The sequence below is a fragment of the Notolepis coatsorum genome, assembly GCF_963971535.1.
Source record: "Notolepis coatsorum genome assembly, chromosome: 17".
NCBI classification, from domain to species: domain Eukaryota; kingdom Metazoa; phylum Chordata; class Actinopteri; order Aulopiformes; family Paralepididae; genus Notolepis; species Notolepis coatsorum.
Window position 1 is genome coordinate 31,387,950 of NC_140181.1, and position 23,744 is coordinate 31,411,693.

Below are 23,744 nucleotides of genomic sequence, written 5' to 3' on the forward strand. Positions count from 1 at the left end.
GGTAGTGCCACCCTGAGGGTAGTGCCACCCTGATGGTAGTGCAGCCCTGATGGTAGTGCCACCCTGATGGTAGTGCCACCCTGAGGGTAGTGCAGCCCTGAGGGTACACAGTAAATCTTGCAGTGTCAAATTAACACTATTCCCGAGTGTATTTGGTCCCAACTCAGAATTGGTGTTAAATTGACTCTTGCTCTTGTGTAAGAGTTAAATTAACTCTAAATAGAGTAAAAACGTAACACTCACTTTTACGTTTTTACTCTATTTAGAGTTAATTTAACTCTTACACAAGAGCAAGAGTCAATTTAACACCAATTCTGAGTTGGGAAATACACTCGGGAATAGTGTTAATTTGACACTGCAAGATTTACTGTGTAGTGCAGCCCTGAGGGTAGTGTCACTCTTTCGGGCGTGCCAGCACAAGTGACAAGACCTGGAGGGTGGTGTCAACCCTAGGTTGTTGAAACCTAGGTTGAGCTCACCCCCCCAAAAACAGCAGCCAAACGTATTTGAAGTAATGCTCAGGGTGGAACTGCCTTGTGAAGAAAGCTGAGTGTTTGAATGCAAGAACCGGCTGATCGGGACAGTGTGAATCTACACAACGTTAGTTCCATATGCTGCCATATCTCTACTCACAGTCTTCCATACATTTATTTAATTTCAGGTCAAAGTTTTCGTCCCCTGTTTTGACACAGAACATTTAGTAGTTTCCAGTCCTTTAACTCTTCAGCAGACGCCCCTAAAATTTTTGAATTGAATTGGAATTGTCAGTCTGTTTCGTTTGGCAAGGGCCTGTATGAACCTGAGTACTACAGTAATAGTCCCAAGCTTCAATTAAGGCAGAACAAATATATGATCCTAAAAGACTTAATTTCCCATAGTTCACCCTGTTTGGCACCCTGCAGCATAATCTCCTTCTCTGACAACATAGCCATGTGTTTAATTTTTCGAATATAGTCACAAAGTATGTAATACAAACATAGTTAATATGTATTAGCAGGGGGTGATTTGAAAGGACCCTGTTTTACACTGCTTCCCCCATCGCTACGGTTGCATTCCATACCCAAGTCAGAACCCTGCAGATAATTACGTCTCTGAAAAATTGCAGTTGAGAAATCATGCCTGAGTTTCCTACTTAAAATGCAGACTTGAATGGCCATTTCATTGCATTTTTCCTAGTAGGAGGTTGGGATTTCTGACTTTCCGATACACGTGGAATGAAGCACAGGCACACATTTTAGGGACACAAGTTTACCATGGCAGCACCCTGTGGCCAGGAGAGATAACGACTCTGTGTTTTGCATGGACACACAAGGAGGATAAGAGAAAACAGTAGGTAAAAATACGATTTCATGAAACTTTGACACAATAGCCCAACTTATTGATTCAGATTGCCAAAAAATAAGTGATATTTTACACATTACATGGTGCGGACAAGCCGCTTTATACACAGGCTTGAACCACACAGACGCACTACAGGACCTACCTTCTACTGCTCACGCTTGTAGAAACCAGCCCATATTACTGCTAACTTCTGCATCCAGTATTTTAACAACTTCTCAACAAGAAAACAGTGGTGCATTTGCATTCTGCATGGACTAAAATGGCTCCAACTGTGTGATAAACTTTATAAAACGTGGAACTACCCCTTTAAGGACATCAAACACAGTCAGACATCAGTCTATGTCACAAGGGTGTCAAACTCGTTTTATGTTATGGGCCATATGTGTGATCCAGCTCATGCAGGCTGGATGCAACTGGGTTCACACAAACAATATGTTTGTGTAATGTTGGTGTTTGTCAAGGATTGTGTTTGGTCAAACTCCCTGAAGAACACAGATGTTTAAAGATCCCCTCCACACGTATTTTAACACTTTAAAACATTGTATATTGAATTACAATTAGTTTGGTATGTTTTTTTCACCAGAAATGTTCAATAAACTACTGAAAATGGCTGCAGCATCCATACACCTTTGCCCTCATTGGAAATGCAAGGATCCCCTCTCACGTCTTCCCCCAAGGCATGATCATCTCTTTCACCCAAACACAACACTTCTTAGCTACACCATGTTGTTATAAAGAGATTTGCTGAAAAAAATAATATATATATATATAATATATATATATATATTTTTGCATAGATCACTTATAATACGAGTTTCACGTTGACATTTCACATTAGCGGTTAGCATTTCCTGGATGATAGCATGGCCAGCTGGGAAATAGCGACCACGACAGGTTCACAGGATTAGTTGCGTCACACAGGCGGTTCAGATTTTGGGGAAGTACAGACTAGCTCCCCCCTCCTCCAGTGGAAGAATGTGAAACGGGCTCTCTGGTGACAAGTTCTGCACACATAACAATCTGTATAGTCAAAGTCATGCCTCCAAGATGAATTAACCATAAATAACATGTTTTGAGTGGAGGGGACGTTTAAGCTCATTGATGAGTTTTCTAGAGTTTTCTTCAAATTATTGTTCATTGAACAGACCGATGAATTAAATGCTTTTCAACTTGATTCAGGAAAAGGGCATTGGGCCCATTTTTCTTAGCAAAATAAATTGTTTTATTTTTATTTAATCATTTTAGTTTTAATAAAGTTTTAATCAAAAGGCTTTCCACACACTGTAATATCATCCTGCGGGCCGGATGGAACCCCCTGGCAGGCCGTATGTTTGACACCCCTGGATATACCATGAGCTGAGACAACCTTCTGTTGTTGACATGTGGGTCCAGATTCCCGTGTCATTCTTGCCATCATATCAGTTCATATAGCAGACCTTTGTAACTGACCCCTGACCAGTTTCCCGAGCAGTGATTTAAATGTATTCTGCTTTGTTTTACCCTTTTAGAAAATGGACCACAGAATTACATAGAAGAAAACTACACACAATTATCTTCTGGTCACATTAGTCGCTCCTTAGAAAACATGTTTTCTCTCTCGCTCTCTCTCTCTCTCTCTCTCTCTCTCTCTCTCTCTCTCTCTCTCTCTGCACGTTCTTGTTTATGTCAAGGAAATAAAAGAAGGACGGGTTCACTATGTGAACACGCTAGTATTAACAGCCTCCTGTGTGTGGAAACGTTCAGTTATTACCTTGGATGTCAGAACCATCTGCAATTTGTTGCATTGTTAACTAGCTAACGTTTGATATATTGGTTGATGTATATTTCCTCAGATAGCTGGTATATTTTTTTATAGAATTTTAATACAGGCTTCCATAGAACTGACACCAAAGTCTGGAACCAAGCAGAGCATAGAACACTGGTATTGTGATGTGATGACCCTTCCTTCTTTTATAGTTTCCTTGGTTTATGTCGGCAAACTCATCACCTTCCGTAGTTCCTTTCTGGCCCAATGCGTTAATTGAAAGAGGCAACATTTCTTTCAGTGTGGCGAGGAGACACATTGAAGATACAGTAGGTTCACGGTCCGTTAAGGTAAACAGTGCAGACTCACAGGTTAGCATGCTATTCTTACCAGACGTGGTGAGTTTTGAGCGTCTACAAGGTGTTCCAGATAAACTGGAAACCTACAGTATGGAAGCGATGAATCTGCAGAAAGGATACCAAAGTGGAAAAGCATATTGACCGAAGGCAAAGGACCGACATATCAAAAAGAATCCTTTATCCTTTTAGTGTTGAAGCCATAGGCACCGTCAACCTACTGTGGACAATGAGCCACCATCATCAAACTGCTTTCACTTCACCACGGCCATTTTGCACAGCCATTTTGCATCCTTCTTAGTAAGCATTCAGTTGAATTCTACTCAGGACACAAAAGGAGTCCAGTGAAAGTGTCCTTTCATATCAGCAGGTCTCCAATCCTCCTGTGAAGGGACCTACGCCGGAGGGACCTATGAAGGAACCCGTGAAGGAAGGGAAGTTGAGCTCATTTTCACCAGGCGACCGTAGCTTCTTGGTAGCACAAAGTTTTCAAGTTCTGTTTGACGTCTGTGTTTCCTGGGCTGGCGTTCCCTCTGAACTACAACCACACTGGGTACATAGTTCCAGTTTGGATCCCTAAAGATTAGAAAACAGACCTTGTCTTTCAGCATGTTAGAAAGTCACTCTTGTTTCAGTCAGTCTATCTGTGGGGGAATCGAAGGTGAAAATAACACAGACTGAGCAGATTTCTCCTTCCTACTCTCCATCTCACAAGGTGACCATTTTGATGAACTTGCATTTGCCCCCCTCCTCCTCTCCTGCTCCCCCGACGACTCCGTCTCACTATAGCCCCCCTGTAACTAATAGCAAATAACCGCCCCGCCTTGCCTCCTCACACCACCGTGCTGATACGGCTGACAGGTTTGGCTTTGGGTCCACCCCCTTGGACCGAGACCCCTCCCCCCGGCGCCAAGACTCCTCCCACCGGGTGCGGGGAGAGCGGGGTCAGCGGCATGGAGGACGGCGGAGGTAAGGGCGAGTGGGGAGGAGGCGGAGGGATGGAGGAGAGAGGTGGATACTGGGGTACGTACGTCTGGGGCGGAGCCTGGTGGATGAGGCGGGCTGAGGGGGTCTGGGGAGGGGGGGTGGAGAAGATGAAGTGAGAGGCGGGGGAAGGAGAGGGGCCGGCGGAGGGGGGCAGGGGGCTCAGCGGGGAGTGAGAGTGTGTGTGTGCGACGTGGGCGTGGTGGTTGTGAGAGTGTGTGTGAGCGTGAGGGTGGGGCTGAGAGTGGGAGACAGTCAGGGGGAGCTTGGCGTGTGTGCTGTGTGAGTGGTAGAGTGTGTGTGGGGTGGGCGGGGGCACGGGGGAGTGTGGAGACAGAGGGGGAGGTGTGGTGAACCCCGAGGCCACGTTGTAGCGCCCCTGCTGGCCGGCTCCATGCTGTGCCCACTGCTGCTGCTGCTGCGCTAGCTGGGTATGAGACACGGCGGGCGCGGGACCCTGCCGCCGGGGGACAGAAACCCTGTGCGAGAGGCCATGGTGGTGCGCCGCGGTCGAGGGGACGGACGCCGGGTGCGGCGACACAGGGACGCTCCCCACCGGAATGCCCTGCAGGTGGTAGCGGTGGTGGTGGTGATAGGGAGGGGGCGGGGCCTGCTGCTGCTGCCCAGGCGCACTGACCCCGCCCCCGCTGCTGTTGCCGTGGCAATACTGCGCATGCAGCGCCTGGAGCTTGGATGGCCCCCCTGCGCCTCCTCCACCTGCAGCCAAGCCGGAATCCGATTGGTTGCTGGGCAGGGGCGAGGGGGAGGGGATGGGGTGGGGGGAGGGCGGGACGGGAGGGGCCGGGGCGGGGTAGTGCGGTGGCGACGTAATCATCAGGGGGCCGGGGGAGCCCTGTGCCGATGATGTCATCATCAGGGGACCGGGGACTTTGCCTCTCCGGCTTCCAAATAAATTCCCCAGGAACCCCCCACTCCCACCTGCTCCTCCCCCACCTCCCCCACTGGCCAGGGGGGAGGTGCTGTGATAGAGCCCCGGCCCGCCACCCACCCCTGTACCGGGGCTCTGAGGAGGGCGGTACGGCCGGTACACTGAAGGAGACGCAGTGGAGGAGGCCACCATCATGGTGCTGTAGGGAATACCTCCAGCAGCCAGGGGGTGCTGATGGTGAGGCCGAGGGCTGCTAATGATGGAGCCCTGATGAGGGAAAGAGAGAGAAAATGAAGAAGAGTGTTAGAGAAGATGTTGGAGAGGGGTGGGGGGGAAAGAGAGAGAGAGGAGAAAGAGAGGTAGAGAGGGAGGAGTGGAGAGAGAGAAAGAGAGAGAGAAGAGGAGAGAGAGGTAGAGGGGGGGGTGGAGAAAATTGTAGGATGGAGAGGGGAGAGAAAGAGAGAAAGAATGACAGAAGCAGAAAGGAAAATAAAAAATGCATAACAATTTCATAAAGCAACAAGCACAACACATGGAAACTGGAAAATATTCAACAAACACACAGAGGTCAGATGTAGTAGTGGTGCTACAGCAGGCATCACAGACATGCAGTAGATACAGGCACAGACAGCAAGACCAGTGACTGATCAACATGAACTAGTAGGAATCAATTAGTCTGACCACGTCAACACTAGGAGATCAGCGCCAGAACAGCTGCATTGTCACTGCTTTGTGTGGCTTGTGAGTGTTAAAGATGCACCATGTCATTTTGGGAGAGAGGAAGTTGTCTGAATAGTTAGTGTTTCACTGCTGTTGTTGCGTAGCAGGGCCCGCAATTTTGTTTACAAACATATTTTACTATTCAAGAATCTTCTAGGATTTTGTTTAGTTCACAGTAGGGCTGCTTGATTATGGCAGAAATCATATAATTAGGATTGATAGTGAAATCACAATTATTAAACACGGTTACTCATTGATTTGAGAACATCATATGACGACATTTGTTTGACCTTTCTTCTCGACCGATGGCTGCCTTTCTGTCATCTTCTACAAGTTACCAAAGATGCTTCAAAATAACTGGAGAAACAGGCCGTGGCTCCCGCCTCCCTCTCAACACCAGCTGAAACTACTGTTTGGACTTGAGGGGGGCGGGCGGAGCGCACCGCTGTGAAGGAAGGGTGCGCTCCATTTACAACACCAAAAAAGTATTGAGAAACATTATCTTGATTATCTTGTTTTCATGATCGTGGGAATTGAAACTTGATTAATTGCCCAGCCCAACTTCACAAACATATTTGCTGGCTCTCCCTTGTTATTCGATCTAAACTTGAAATGCTGCAAAATTGCAGCAGTTGTATAATTTTTAGGGGCCAACTTGCAGCAGTTGTATACATTTTAGGGACCAACTTGCAGCAGTTGTATACCTTTTAGGGACCAACTTGCAACTTGCAGCAGTTGTATACCTTTTAGGGACCAACTTGCAGCAATTGTATACCTTTTAGGGACCAACTTGCAGCAGTTGTATACCTTTTAGGGACCAACTTGTAGCAGTTGTATACCTTTTAGGGACCAACTTGCAGCAGTTGTATACCTTTTAGGGACCAACTTGTAGCAGTTGTATACCTTTTTAGGGACCAACTTGCAGCAGTTGTATACCTTTTAGGGACCAACTTGCAGCAGTTGTATACCTTTTAGGGACCAACTTGCAGCAGTTGTATACCTTTTAGGGACCAACTTGCAGCAGTTGTATACCTTTTAGGGACCAACTTGCAGCAGTTGTATATCTTTTAGGGACCAACTTGCTTGCACTGCAGCTGGCCATCTTTTCTCCCCTTCTGAGGAAAGGCGTCACATGACGACGTCCACAAAATGTCATCTCCCAAATCAACAGTTCAGAGAAACAACAACCACACAGACGGTGGTGCTGGAAAAACACTCTTTATTTACAGTAGGTGTTTATTATTGTTTTTTATCTACTTTTTCTCCCCATTTTCTATTTTTCTCCCATCCCTATTTCGTATCATCCAATTCTACCCTCCCCTGTCTCGAACGTTGTTAGACCATGCCTCCCACTGGCCGGCTGCAATGTGGACGAAGCCTTGCATCACGTGTCCCCTCCGGTACACGAGGAGGCAGCCGTCGCATCTTTTCACCTGCACAGCGCGATCTCTCAGCGGCGAGGGTCTGCGTGGGAGGGACACGCCGCCCCCATTGCTTCCTGATTCTGCTGCGCCGGCGCACCAACCGACCTGTAGGAGTCACTGTCCACAATGTCCGATCCCCACCCACCGGCTTCCCACCCCCTAACACTGCCAATTGTATTAGTATGAACGACCAGCCAAGCTGGTAGCAACGCCGAGAGCTGGGCTCGAACCCGGCATCTCCTGCGTTAGTGGCGAGCGCCTTGCCCACTGCGCCACTTAGCCGCCCAGTAGGTGTTTATTATTAAAACTCAACCACACAGACGGTGATTCATTATATATATATGTGCAACAGAATTGTTCTTATGACAGTAATGATGGACACCGTTGCTATTTTCAAATATCACAAGATACCGTATTACGGTACTGCCATCCAAACCTAGTTGACAGTACTTCAAAATTATGTTGTTTTGATTTATGATGACATGAAATATAATAATTCTAAGAATGACATGTATAATATGTTTTGTAAGCTAATGGCAGGCCAGACTAACATTGTGCAGCTTTAAGCTTGTCAGCGACAGTGAGACAATGTACAGACCACGTTAACAGGTGACATGGCATGCGTCATCATGCAGAACCATTTCAATCCACTGGTACAACAGACAACCTCATGCTGTAATGGTCCTGGGAGACGCTTTAACCCCCCCAGACTTACTTCAATGGTACTGTCCAATGAGCCCACACTGTTCCTGCGACCTCGCTTCCCTGCATCCAATCAGAGCGAGTCAGGGTTAAAAGGACAGGAATGACAGGGGAATCAGAATAATGTGAAACCATCTGTTCCCTCAGGTTGAGTTCCCTCTCCTGCCGTGACGCTTGACGTCTGCTGCACCAACAGCATCACGAGACAAGTGTCGAGGACCCCCACATCCACATTAGGCTGCAGACCCCCACATCCACATTAGGCTGCAGACCCCCACATCCACATTAGGCTGCAGACCCCCACATCCACATTAGGCTGCAGACCCCCACATCCACATTAGGCTGCAGACCCCCACATCCACATTAGGCTGCAGACCCCCTCATCCACGAGACTGGATTATTTTGAAACGGGGCAATGTTTAGCGTGGAATAGTGCACAAACGAAAGTATGTAGAAATGAACCCGTTTGTCAATGTGGCGCTCAATGAGTGAGGGGACACGTAGTGAGGGGACACGTAGTGAGGGGACACGTAGTGAGGGGACACGTAGTGAGGGGACACGCAGTGAGGGGACACGTAGTGAGGGGACACGTAGTGAGGGGACACGTAGTGAGGGGACACGTAGGGAGGGGACACGTAGTGAGGGGACACGTAGTGAGGGGACACGTAGTGAGGGGACACGTAGTGAGGGGACACGCAGTGAGGGGACACGTAGTGAGGGGACACGTAGTGAGGGGACACGCAGTGAGGGGACACGTAGTGAGGGGACACGTAGTGAGGGGACACGTAGTGAGGGGACACGTAGGGAGGGGACACGTAGTGAGGGGACACGTAGTGAGGGGACACGTAGTGAGGGGACACGTAGTGAGGGGACACGCAGTGAGGGGACACGTAGTGAGGGGACACGTAGTGAGGGGACACGTAGTGAGGGGACACATAGTGAGGGGACACGTAGTGAGGGGACACGTAGTGAGGGGACACGCAGTGAGGGGACACGTAGTGAGGGGAGTGGGGGACACGTAGTGAGGGGACACGTAGTGAGGGGACACACAGTGAGGGGACACGTAGTGAGGGGACACATGTAGTGAGGGGACACGTAGTGAGGGGACATGTAGTGAGGGGACACGCAGTGAGGGGACACGTAGTGAGGGGACACATAGTGAGGGGACACGTAGTGAGGGGACACGTAGTGAGGGGACACGCAGTGAGGGGACACGTAGTGAGGGGAGTGGGGGACACGTAGTGAGGGGACACGTAGTGAGGGGACACACAGTGAGGGGACACGTAGTGAGGGGACACATGTAGTGAGGGGACACGTAGTGAGGGGACATGTAGTGAGGGGACACATGTAGTGAGGGGACACATGTAGTGAGGGGACACGTAGTGAGGGGACACGTAGTGAGGGGACACATGTAGTGAGGGGACACGTAGTGAGGGGACACGTAGTGAGGGGACACGCAGTGAGGGGACACGTAGTGAGGGGACACATGTAGTGAGGGGACACGTAGTGAGGGGACACATGTAGTGAGGGGACACGTAGTGAGGGGACACGCAGGGACAAGAAGAAACCAGGACTTTATGCTGTGAAACTGTATATAAAAAAATGTAATCAATCCAAAATGTTTGTATTACTTATTATTATTTATAAAAAGAAAATTGGATGACGAGCAAACTGTGGTTCGTACTGTATCTCTCATCTTAAGTCCAACAGCGGAGCAAACTAATAAAGGGGTTTCTGATTCCGATTTTAATCAATATTTGGTAAAGATGAACTGATTTCTCCCAAACCTATAGAAGGAGAGGCTCTGATATATCAGCACACAAACAGTATCGGCCAATATGGGTTTTAAGATGCCTTTTCAGTATCCGTCTGGTTGTATTCTCACAACCAATATTTGGCAGATATTAGGCATTTTCGTGACCTTTTCACTGGGAGTGTGTTGCTGCAACAGAACTTTTGGAGTTCATTGCTCCTTTAATTGCCATGCTTGTGTCTTATATTTGTTATGAGGAATGATGTTGATTTTCTGTCTGAAATCTGTTTTGTACCTGCATTTGTACTCAAATCCTGAAACAATCGGTATCCATAATTGGCCCAATAAAATCCTGCGTCTCTACTCTGATCTGTGGTCTCAGCGAGAGACAAAGACCTGGAGTTGCTCCATCCACACTGATTTGCTCGCTGACTTGCATGGTATTCATCTGAGCTTTTACAGTTGTATGTCAACCATTATGGGCAGTAAAATGTGTCCATGTTCCTGGAACATCAACAGAATGGCTCCAGGGTTGGTCCCTTGACACCATCATGCCTCATAGCACACAACTGGGGTGTTGAAGGTTTTAGAGGGCGAAGTTGGTCTTTGAAATAATAATCTTGACTATTTTGCCACTCTATCAATTGATATAACACAGTAGTGATTCTACCCAGTTTATCATCAGTGGAACCATAACTAAGGCGTCCCCTGCCGCCTCAGTTCCCTACTGTTCTTTTTACTGCAATCTTTTTATAGATTTTAATGACAGAAATCTATTACTATCTGTTACGGTTCCACCTACACAATCCCATCTGTCTCCGTCACACACCTCCGTGTCTGTCTCTCTAACCCTGTGTCTGTCCCATTCACTCCCTGCACTTCGGTGCGCTCTATGAGCGTGCAAGAGGCACAGGTGAGAATCATCATGCTGATGGATGGAGACTCCACACCTGCCTGCTAATCACCACACCACCCAACAAGAGACCAGGATCTTTTAATATTTGTTTTAAGATGGCCTGGCAAGTATTCCTCCTACTGAATATGTTTTTTGTCGTTTCTATGTTAACCTTACTCCCGTTGTGTTTTTGTGTATTCACCCGTTCCATGGTTTTTTGACGTCTCATGTTTTTTAGTTTTTTGTATCGTGTTTTTTTCCTGTGTGCTTCCCCTCGTTTGTGCTGTTAAGACTTATTTTGTTTTTCTCTCTGTTGTCTTCACAGCTTCACTCCCCTGCTTCCCTCTGGTCACGGTTATCCACCCGCCAGGCTCAAGACGCACACACACCGCACTGGTGTTCATTCGTTTTTGCAACGTATTATTAAATGCCCTTCGGGGTTGAACATTCTTCTGTCTCCCGTGTTGTGCATTTGAGCCTACCTGTTACTGGTTCCTAACACTATCATAATCAATAAGAAACTGCACGATTCCCAATACAGGTGGGGCCTCAGACCCTGGGTGGGACCGGTGCAGGAACCCCTCTTGGGGCTGGACATTTTAACACAGAAATATATTACAATCTTTAATCTCTAATGACCAAATCCATTACACATTTTCCAGGGAGGTCAATTATCTGCTAATTTGATGTCTGTCTATAATTATACCAATTTTATGCAAATATTATGCCAGTCTATTTTGTGTCTACATTACTGCTGTGAAGCACTTTGGGCTGCCATTCTTGTGAAAGTTAAAAGGTGCTATACAAATAAAGTGCATTATTATGATTATTATTATTATTATTATTATTATTATTATTATTATTATTACTCTGACCATGGCCCTGGACACACGGCAATAGACACGTGGTAATAGACACGCGGTAATAGACACGCGGTAATAGACAGGCGGTAATAGACACGCGGTAATAGACACATGGTAATAGACACACGGTAATAGACACGCGGTAATAGACAGGCGGTAATAGACACACGGTAATAGGCACACGGTAATAGACACACGGTAATAGACACATGGTAATAGGCACACGGTAATAGACACACGGTAATAGACACGCGGTAATAGACACGCGGTAATAGACACGTGGTAATAGACACGTGGTAATAGACACACGGTAATAGACACGTGGTAATAGACACGTGGTAATAGACACGCGGTAATAGACACGTGGTAATAGACACGTGGTAATAGACACACGGTAATAGACACGCGGTAATAGACACACGGTAATAGACACGTGGTAATAGACACATGGTAATAGACACACGGTAATAGGCACACGGTAATAGACACACGGTAATAGACAGGCGGTAATAGACACATGGTAATAGGCACACGGTAATAGACACACGGTAATAGGCCCTGGATAGATTCTTACGGACAGACCTGCTCCTGAGTAGGTTTAACCCTTTCACTGCCACACAACAGAAGGTTAACCCTTTACTATCACACAACCGACGGTTAACCGGCTGTCGTGTGGCAGTGAAAGGGTTAACCTTCTGTGTATTGTCACAGTGAAAGGGTTAACCGCTTTGGTAGTGCGGCAGTGAAAGGGTTAATACCTACAGTTAGTTGCCTTTAACTCTCCTAATGGCGAGTCACCCATATTCTGAGTATTTGTGTAGCAGCCTCTGTGCCTGAGATGGAGAAAATGTACTTGTAGGCAGACAAAAAAAAACATAAAAGATTTACACAGAGCATAATTAGCCAAACGCCTGTTTAAACAGCACAGTCTTTAGCTGCTTTTTAAAAGTGTTTACAGAGACCACAGATCTAAGGTCCAAGGGCAGAGCATTCCATAGCCTGGGGGCCACGGTTTCGAATGCTCGGTCCCCTATTTTTTTTTCAATCTAGACCGGGGGACAGCCAGCAAGCCCTGATCAGATGACCTGAGCGATCTGTTTGTGGTGTATGGACGCAGTAGGTTGCAGATGTAGGCAGGTGCCTGACCATGGAGTGCTCTATAGGTGATGACCAGAACCTTAAAGTGAATTCTGAATTTGATGGGGAGCCAGTGCAGGGAAACTAAGATGGGAGTGATGTGGCAATATTTTCTGGACCTAGTCAGCAGCCTTGAGTTACAATAATCCAGGCGGGATGAAACAAAAGCATGGATAATAATTTCCAGCTCTACCTGGCTGGGACACAACAGATCGAAGTTTGGCGATATTTCGTAAATGGAAAAAACAGGTACGTGTCAGAGATCTAATGTGGTGATTAAAGTGCATCTGCTGGTCAAAGATCACACCAAGGTTTCTTGAGCCTATAATAAGAACCTCAGTCTTTTCTGCATTTAACTGAAGGAAGTTGTTTGCCATCCAATCCTTGACCCGTGTCCTCACCTGTCTCAGAGAGGTCTCTCAGCGAGGAGCTGAGCGCCGTGCGCTTGAGTCCGTCCACCGACGCGTATGTGTCGTCGAGGCAGGGCCTTCCCAGAGTGCCGTTCACCGTCTCACTCTTTGCGGTGGAGCTGGTGCCTGTTCCAGTGTTAGAACCACTCCCCCCTCCTCCTCCTCCTCCCGTTAACACACTAGGACGCATCACACCCTTCTGCTTCTCCAGCTCAGCTGGAGGGAGGAATGACGGGAGGAAAGGAGAGAGAGAGAGAGAGAGAGAGAGAGAGAGAGAGAGAGAGAGAGAGAGAGAGAGAGAGAGAGAGAGAGAGAGAGAGGGGAGAATACAATATATTATTTTAGAATTCATGTAAACATGTTGTGACCTGTGTATTTACCACGTGGAAAAGAAAAGATTAAAGGTCCCATGTCTTATAAATGGCCTTTTCCAGTGTTTAGCATTGTTTTCTAGCAATGTGGGGTTGTATCAATGGGGTCTGTGTCTCTAATTCTCGTTTTGGCTCATCAGTCCAGTCTCAAGTTCACGAGATCCTCCCTCACTGAACTAAGCCATTCTGATTTGACTTGCTTGCTGATGTGAATAAGGCACTGGTTGTAGTCACCGCCCACAATCAACAATTCGCTCAACAACAGAGCGAGTGGAAATACTGACACTTCCTCAAACGGGTTGACGTGCGTGGGTGCCGACAGAGAGAATCAACAATTCGCTCAACAACGGAGCAGTGGGAATAATGTGGAAGCGGTCTCCCTGTCCCTGACTCTCCCTCTCTCTCATTTTTTTTTATCCACTTTTTCTCCCATTTTCTATATTTTCTCCCATCCCAATTTCGTATCATCCAATTCAACCCTCCCCTGTCACGAACGCTGTTTCTTGCCTCCCACAAGCCGGCTGCAATGTGGACTAAGTCATACATAGCACAAGTGCTCACGCTGCCCCCGACACTTCCTGATTCTACTGCGCAGGCGCACCAACCGACCTGTAGGAGTCGCTGTCCACAACGCCCGATCCCCACCCATCAGTTTCCCACCCCCTAATACGGCCAATGTGTATTAGTATGAACGACCAGCTAAACTGAAAGCAATGTGGAGCGCTGGGCTCGAACAGGCGAGCCCAGCGTCTCCGCATTCGTGGCGAGCGCCTTGCCCACTACGCCACGTAGCCGCCCTGGTCCACCTGCATTTTACACACAATCGCAGTCGAGCCGCTCACACAGCGCACATGCGCACACGGAGCGATGTATCCTCTCTCTCCCGCTCGCTCGTTCTCTCTCGCTCTCTCTCGTATACATGTATCACGCTGTGTGGGTGACTGTCACTCAAAGCACTTATGGGCGGAGCCCAGCCCAAAACAGCTTGAAATCTTGAAGTGGAAAAATGCTGCTTTAGAGTACTTGATTAGAAATACAAAACAATGAATTTTTTTTGAAAAAAACCTTACAGGTGTGTTCCATAGACTCACAGGAATTGTGTAACATTGCCCAAATAGTTAAAGGAATAGCAAAACATGGGACCTTTAACATTTTCGTTTTCTAAGCAGATATATACTCTGAATTTTTTTTGCCGAACCACTGCTGCCTGGGCTCATCATCTCAAAAGCCCCATTTTTCTAAAAACAACAGGGCTTTTGAGGTGATGAAATCACTGCGCCCAGGCAGCAGTGGTTACGAAAAAGAATATTCTGAGTATATATCTGCTTAGAAAACGAAAATGTACATTTTCTTTATTTTATTTCTCAATGTGGTAAATACACAGGTCACAACATGTTTACAGGAAAGTTTTGGAGTTGTATTTGGAGTGTATTCCGTGACTGGTGGGAACTAGGCTACACTGGCACACCTACTTCCAGTGAAAGACGCTAAACTAGGCTAACAGTGCGGCTGTTCCCTAAGCATAATGCATGCATAGAGAAGAAAAGGGTATGTATCTGCTTGTCTAACTCCAGGGTAGATGGCAAATAAGCAAATTTCCCAAAAAGTTGGCGTCTTCCTTTAAAAAAAATATATATATATTTTTTGGCGTTTTATCGCTTTATTTCGCGGCTGAGCGCGCTATGTGGTTCGCCACTGGGGCGCCCCCGTCGTCTTCCTTTAAGGTTAGGGGTTAGGAGTTAGGGTTCTCATGTCTAAGTTTAAAGAAGAGACCAAACCGCTCATTCTATTCCCTCCCTTCAGTGAACATTCTCTCTTTCATATCTTATGATCGGTTATGATCAAGAAGTGTAACTGGCCAAACATTCTTCCGTCACAGGTCACGTGAATCTAGTGTTGCAGAAAGCTACAGGACGCAGCCCAACCTTACTGATTGAGGCCGAGGTGTCCGATCGAACACCATAACATTACTGTTGTTAGAGAGAATGCTATCAGTGTGTGTGTATGTCTCTCTCACACAAACATGGAGAGAACATACACACTCCTAACACGGCTTGGAACCCAGAACCTTCTAGGTGTCAAGTTTGAACCCAGAACCTTCTAGGTGTCAGGTTATACCCCAGAACCTTCTAGGTGTCAGGTTATACCCCAGAACCTTCTAGGTGTCAGGTTATACCCCAGAACCTTCTAGGTGTCAGGTTATACCCCAGAACCTTCTAGGTGTCAGGTTATACCCCAGAACCTTCTAGATGTCACGTTAGAACCCAGTCCCTTCTAGATGTCACGTTAGAACTCAAAACCTTCTAGATGTCACATTAGAACTCAGAACCTTCTAGGTGTCAGGTTAGAAACCAGAACCTTCTAGGTGTCAGGTTATACCCCAGAACCTTCTAAGGTGTCAAGTTAGAACCCAGAACCTTCTAGGTGTCAAGTTAGAACCCAGAACCTTCTAGATGTCACGTTAGAACCCAGAACATTCTAGATGTCAGGTTAGAAACTAGAACCTTCTAGGTCTGACTGAACACTTACACTCCACCCTGTGTCTCTCCATCTCCTGGACCTCTGCTATGCTCTCTCTCAGGTCGGAGGTAAACCGGGCCCGGTCCTGCTGGCTTGGAGCGGTGAAGACAATCAGAACCTTTCTCTCTCCTCCTGGGTTAGCTGCTGTAAGCCTGATAGCATGGGGGTAATCTATACAGGGGATAAACAAGAAGAAATATTACCATTCATAGAAAATATATATATATATTTAGTATTATCTGACAATTGTCTGATAGCATGTGGGTATTCTATACATGGAAATATGTACAGTATATTTACAAATATATATATATATATTATATATAGTATATATTGGTATATACTGTATATTATAATATTAACATATACTTAAAACATATTTTCTGTTCAGAATGGAATACATTACTAGATACTGTAGTTACTGGACACTTTGAAGATCTATGAAAACCACTGTGTTGTGAAGCTACTGAGTTCAAACACACACACAGACACACACATACACACATTATACAGTACACACACATAACACAAATACAACAACCACCAACACCCCCACACAAACACAAAACACACACACACACACACACACACACACACACACACACACACACACACACACACACACACACACACACACACACACACACACACACACACACACACACACACACACACACACACACACACACACACACACACACACACACACACACACACACACACACACACACACACACACACACACACACACACACACACACACACACACACACACACACACACACACACACACACACACACCACCACCACCACCACCACCACCACCACCACCACCACCAGGCCAAATGTGAACAGTGCTGATGAGTCATAGATAGTACAACAATCTGTCGTGCTCTCAGTATCACTCTCTCAATGGCCCATTATCTTGTCAACGTGCCACCAAACCCACTGTTACCGAGGCAAACTGTGATGGTTCTCTGTAGCATGTGAGCCATACAAGGCATGTGCTCTATTAGAAGCTGTCTCACTGCAGCTTCTGTGTTTACCAGCACTGTCTGTTCTGATTGTGGTGACCTCATGTTGAACTCCACAGGCCTTTGACGCTAGACACAAACTGTTGGTCGCAAGTATCAGCAACGTGCCTGGTGGCCGTCTTCAGCATGGTTAATGCAAATGACTCAAGTTTCCATTCACTGTGAATGATGTGTGCAGTCACACCCAGATAACTGTGATTACTTACCGAGGTCCAATGATCCCCTGTCGGGGTGATACATTCAGCTTCCACCAATACATTCCGCTTATGCTCTCTTTTCGCTGTCGTAAAGCTGGTAGAAATTTGGACACAATTGTACTGTATTTATTGATGGCTAAACCCTCCGTTAAAGGAACACACCGATATTGTGGGAAATGTACTTACTGTCTTCTCCTCCCTGTGTGTTCAGTAGAAAGCTATCCGGCTGCAAGTTAGCCTAGCTTAGCACAAATGAATGGAAGCGGATATGGACTTTTCTTTGGAATGTAAGTGCCTGCAGTCTTTATCAATCCATTTAGCGGTTGACGTGGTTAATCACAGGTAGACATACTCAGTGTGCATCTGAAGGCCTGATGGAGTGTGGTGTGATGGGTATGACGAGGCTGGTTGCTGGCAGCAGCATCAGGGGCTATGCTAACGTTAGGTCTGACCTCTGACCTCCAGCTCGCTGCTATGTGCTTTGTGAGGTGATATTTCAGGCTTGAATTTCTCCTATGTTACAAAGATTCCTTACTGCACACAATGAACAGAACGGCGCTCCTATCAACAGTTCCATCTGGGTATTTATTATAAATTTGTTCCCTTTATATAAATGTTCTCTTCACTGGGCTGAGCAGCGCTGTGTCATCTGCCTTCCTCGTGTTGTCATGTTGTCATGTTAACAAAGCTACTGTGGCCGTCACCACCATAGATATATAGAAAGACTAGATGACTCACCGCGCTGCTGGCCAACGGAGACCGATGTTGCCACATGGCGGCCATCTTGCTACAGGGTAGCACGCCCACTCATAACATGAATGTCTATAGTGCATATGTAGCACAAGTATCACTAACAGTAACAGCTGTTCGCCACGGACCAGTTCTTCGGTTTTGTAACTGGGGGAATCTTTTATGACTGTTTGATAACTATTTCATGGCGCTATTTCATCTCGGTTCAATCAGCATTCAGCTGCGTCAGCTTCTGTCAATCTATAATCTCATCTGCCGTATGGCAAGGCTCACTTGCTGTAAGGCAAGGCGTGGACTGTTGTGACACCTATCTCGCGTCATGAGGTAACTTAAAGGGGCAGTGAGGCAATTCAAAGGATTTGGTCAAAACATTGCTAATCTCATATGAATATACATATGACCCAATAACATTAACTATTTATGTTCTTACACAATAGCATTAACTATCTATGTTCTTATTCAATGGCATTAACTATTTATGTTCCTATAACTAAATAGTTATGAATCTGAAACCTGGGTTACACATATGCATAGACATAGATAGTTAATTCATTCATGCATGCATGCATTCATTCATTCATTCATTCATTCATTCATTCATTCATTCATTCATTCATTCATTAATTCATTCATTCATTCATTCATGTACTATTGAAATAACCATAGCGTGCAACATTTTCAACCGTTTGGTTTGTTAAAAATGTCAGAGATGTAGTTAACTGTAGCAAGATGGCCGCCGGTGAACTACACGGGAGACTCACCATCTAGTCTTTATATATATCTATGGACACCACTACTGTGATGTCATCATAGGGGGCTATTAATCTGCGTTCATTTATTAAATTGTTCTATAATTAATTAATTAATTGAAATGAACATGCTATTTTGACAGCCCTAATGTGTATATGTTTTTGTGTTTCTATTACTCAGTAGTACTAATTTATATATTTATACCCAGTTTAATCACCTGTACATTGTATATTACTATTGCACTTTACTGTTACATTTGCACTCTCGTTGGATGCTTCTTTTCGTTGTTCTGTACTTGTGCTGTATATTGACAATACATGTAAATCTGTAATTTAATCTAATCTAACAGCAACAACAACACTACCTTCCAATCACACTTATACACAGATATTCTAGATGATGATTGTTATTTATGAGTCTCCAGGGTGAAAGGTCACAGTTGATATTGCCATAGGTAGTGTGTGTGTGTGTGTGTGTGTGTGTGTGTGTGTGTGTGTGTGTGTGTGTGTGTGTGTGCGTGCGTGCGTGTGTGTGTGTGTGTGTGTGTGTGTGTGTGTTTGTGTGAGTGTGTGAGTGAGCCTGCTGACTTTGAGGTATAAATAGAGAGCGAGAGCATGAGATCAAGTGAGTGTGTGTGTGTGTGTGACAGAGATAGACTTACAGACAGACAGGCAGACAGACAGTGGAATACAGTGTGTGAGTAAGAGAGAGACAGAGAGAGACATAAGAGAGAGAGAGAGAGAGAGAGAGAGAGAGAGAGAGAGAGAGAGAGAGAGAGAGAGAGAGAGAGAGAGAGAGAGAGAGAGAGTGAGCGGAGAGCCAGATGGAGGGAGCAGATGGAGGAGAGAGAGGGAGAAAGTGTGTGTGTGTGTGAGAGAGAGAGAGAGAGAGAGAGAGAGAGAGAGAGAGAGAGAGAGAGAGAGAGAGAGAGAGAGAGAGAGAGAGGGGGGGGGGGGAGAGAAACACTGAGAATGAGAGGAAAGGAGGGAGAGAGAGAGAGAAAGCAACAGAGTGGGGCAGAGAGAGAGAGAGAGAAAGAAGGGGCAGAGACAAAGAGAAGGAGAGAAAGAAAGAGAGAAAGACATAGAGAGATTGTACTAACAGGAGTTTTGGAAGGTGTGGACTTGCATCTCCACCAGAGGGAAGGACTGTCTGAAGCTGTACGTCACCGACGACTTCTTCTTCTGGAAGATCTTAGTCACCTGATGGAAAGAGAGGGGTTACTACTACTGTTGAATAATTTATCTTTAAACGTAGACTATGTAATGCCGCCAAACAGCAACCTTTAGGCTCCAACATTTGATGGGAAATACACTTATTTACCGTCTTCCCCAGAGTCAGACAAGAAGATTGACATCATTTTCATCTCTGTGCGTCAGTTTTGGAGTTGTTGGAAATTGTATTTCTTCCCTTTTGAAGGAGCTAGGCTAGCTGCTCCCTACTGCTTCCAGTCCTTGTGCTAAGCTAGGCTAGCATGCACCTGGACCTCTCTCTGGGGCTACTGGACACAACAAAGATGACACTGATATCAATCTTTTTGTCTGACTCTGGGGAAAATGGCATGTATGTGTATTTTCAAAAATGTTTGAATGTTCCTTTAAACTGGCTGGTGATGATGGTACTACCAGTACACCCCCCCTAGTTTTTATGATTTATTAAAAAAAAATCTCCTACGTGTTGTGCTATGCTACCAGATTGTTTCTTTGTTAGAAGCTATGGGACTTTACTAACAACAACAGCACACACACACACACACACACACACACACACACACACACACACACACACACACACACACACACACACACACACACACACATACAGTGTTCGTACCACTAGTAGGTCATTGAATAAGAAGACTTCTCTCTGATGTACTCCACTCCTCTGGGCTCTGTTGGAATCAGGCACCTCGAACAGCTGACAACAACACACCAGCCGCCGGTGAGGCAAGGATAGCACCTGTAACAGACATGTAAGTTATACTGTAAACAATATAGGGGAGAACGGGGGACGTTGTCACACAGGTAGGTTGTCACATTCATTATATTTCACCACCAGAAAGTCCTGTGTCCCATATTTTGGTATTTAAATGTCCAGAATTGGGGTCAGAGTTCACCTACATTGTCATCTTTGGAGTGAAAAAGCTGAACTTGAGGTGAGAGGACTTTTTGTGTTTTTCATGTCCATTTGTAAATATTCCGCTCCTCAGTATTTTTCTTCTAGGCTTTTACACAATTGGTTTATAATGAAACAATTATTACCCTTAAAAAGTGTGAAGGGATAGCTATAGTTTAGATTGTTGTTAGCTAGCTAACTAGTTGTTAGATGGCTGTTAGCCTTGATGCTATCAAGACATTCCAGTTGGGGTTGGTCGTCACATTTTCTTTGGGGTTGGTTGTCACATGTTGTGTAGGCTATTATTGTTAGGCTGATTTATTGTGTTCTTATTTTGTTATATAGAATGGCCTAAAGATGTGTTATTACATATCATCATTCATTTATTTATTGTCACACAGAGCAGAAGAATTTGCCAAAACAAATGCATTTCCTTTTATTTACACCGTCGCACGACAGTGACGTATGCCGAAAATAGCAGACCTACAAGCTCACAACGCGTTGCTCCCGCAAGTAAACAAGGGCAGGTTATGTCCACCTGATGATTCGGAGCAGCTAGACAAAATGTCAGAAGTTTGGAAGCATTTTTTAATTGAAACCGAAGCCAGTCCAATAGCCAGTTGCAATGTTTGCAAGGCGGACATTCCGTGTGCGTTCAACGTTATGTGACTAGAGGAATAGGGGACGGCTGGTGCTCTGCCAAACAGCTGTTTTGAATGCCTCGCTTGAATGAAGAACGTTCACCTGGATGAATGTTACCGTTAACATTCGCGTTGTGAGGATTATTCGTCAGCGTTTCAGACCAAAATGGAGCAAATCATTACGTAAGTCGAACACTGTGAATGTATACTAAATGTGCAAACAGATTGAAACTTTGAATATTTCTCTTATGGTGAATGAAATGTGAGCCGCCGCGCTCGACTGGGGCTATTGATAGCGTCAATATATGAGCTACCTTGCAGCTAGCGTTAGCGTTGTCTAACCATTAGCTAGCGCTGGCGTTAAAGTCAATGTTAGCTTGCTTGGTATCCAACGCTAGCTAGGCAGACAGTGAAGTGATTGCTACTGTAATGTATAGCTACGTGCCTAGCTAGCGTTAGCTAAAAGAGCCCTTGCAGTGAATCTTTCATGACTCTCTGCAAGCTAACTAAGCTTGTGTCGTTTGCTAACAAGCTAACTGGTGTGAGGTAACATTAGCTAGCTATTAATAAACCAGCTAACGTTAGCTAGCAATCTTTCTTTACCACAATATCATTTTATGTTCTTTACCTGTAACGTTATTTCACACTCCCGTTTTTTCATCAGTCTCTTGTTGTGAAACAACTACGATTTAAAATTATTCTAATCTAGTTGACGTGGTCATGATTTAAGAAGGGTTGTTGTTGTTTTTGTTGTTGTTGCTGCTGCTACTGCTGCTGGGGATGTGAACGGAGGGGCTTGTCTCGCTTCACCAGTTTCTGACAAAAATGCGTCAAATTGGTTACTAATGTGAAAGATTGGATCGGGACATGATCACATGATCGGGATCGGATTGGGAGCAAAAAAACACGATCGGTACATCCCTAGTGACAACCAACCCCATAGTGTGTGACAACCATCCCCATGATGGGGTTGGTTGTCACAATGTGTCAGAGTGTCTTTGATAGGTGATTAACTCTTTGTTACAATACGTTGGAAAATGAGAGGGATAAACATTTCAAGCCAACATCTTAAGCTTCAATTTAATGTAGGAATGACTATTGAAAGATGTTTTGATGATGAGCAATTCACACTAGAGTAAAAAGTGTGACAATGTCCCCCGTTCTCCCCTACACACCAGCCGCATACGGTTAGTGGTGAGCATCCAGGGCCGCCTCAGGGGGTGTGCGAGCAGTGCGGTCGCACAGGGCCTCGCGGGAAGGGGGGCCTCGCACAAAAATAAAATAAAAAAATAATATTTTTTATTTATTTTTATTTTTATTTTTATTAATTTTTTTGTGCGATATGAGCTATAATCTGGTGTTGGCTGGATGGACCATGCTTGTAAGTAGAAGAAATGCATTGTTGGTTTTGGTATTTTTGTAGGCTATGTTGACAATAAGAAAAAATAACTGACGTATCCTAACAGTGGATGTACTGGTTTCATTAACAGTGGATGTACTGGTGGTTTAATTAACAGTGGATGTACTGGTTTCATTAACAGTGGATGTACTGGTTTCATTAACAGTGGATGTAATGGTTTAATTAACAGTGGATGTACTGGTTTCATTAACAGTGGATGTACTGGTTTCATTAACAGTGGATGTAATGGTTTAATTAACAGTGGATGTAATGGTTTCATTAACAGTGGATGTAATGGTTTCATTAACAGTGGATGTAATGGTTTCATTAACAGTGGATGTATTGGTTTCATGTATGGATCTTACTGGTTTCTTTCCGACGATGACTCTCTCCACAGCCTGGACCTGAGAGACATGGTCATCGTTGGTCCTTAGCTCCCACTTCTGGATCCTACCATAGATACCAACCAACAGGTCCCTGGGGATGTCCTGACCATTATCTACACCTAGAGAGAGAGACACAGAGAGAGGCAGAGAGAGGGGGGAGAGAGAGAGAGAGAGAGAGAGAGAGAGAGAGAGAGAGAGAGAGAGAGAGAGAGAGAGAGAGGGAGACAGACAGAGAGGCAGAGAGAGATAGAGAGAGAGAGAGGTTTGTTAACATGTTTTCCTCATGTCTAATTCATCTGGTTTCCGCTGGGATGCGCATAGCGTTTTTGGGCGGATCGCTCCCAGCGCATAAAGTTGAAAATA

The 23,744-nt window shown here is 45.5% G+C and overlaps 1 protein-coding gene across 1 annotated transcript in view; it reads right to left on the reverse strand.

The window, feature by feature from the left end:
* Positions 1 to 4,273: 4,273 nt before the first annotated feature.
* Positions 4,274 to 23,744, reverse strand: part of LOC311243991 (IQ motif and SEC7 domain-containing protein 2-like) — a gene marked incomplete at both ends in the record, with an annotated part of 327,990 nt that continues 308,519 nt past the window's right edge. The window contains 7 exons of the mRNA XM_084333399.1: positions 4,274 to 5,581; positions 8,174 to 8,223; positions 13,210 to 13,434; positions 16,119 to 16,280; positions 19,943 to 20,042; positions 20,674 to 20,799; positions 23,361 to 23,500. Of these exons, the coding sequence (XP_084189525.1) occupies positions 4,274 to 5,581; positions 8,174 to 8,223; positions 13,210 to 13,434; positions 16,119 to 16,280; positions 19,943 to 20,042; positions 20,674 to 20,799; positions 23,361 to 23,500 (2,111 nt within the window). The remainder of the gene's footprint in view (positions 5,582 to 8,173; positions 8,224 to 13,209; positions 13,435 to 16,118; positions 16,281 to 19,942; positions 20,043 to 20,673; positions 20,800 to 23,360; positions 23,501 to 23,744) is intronic.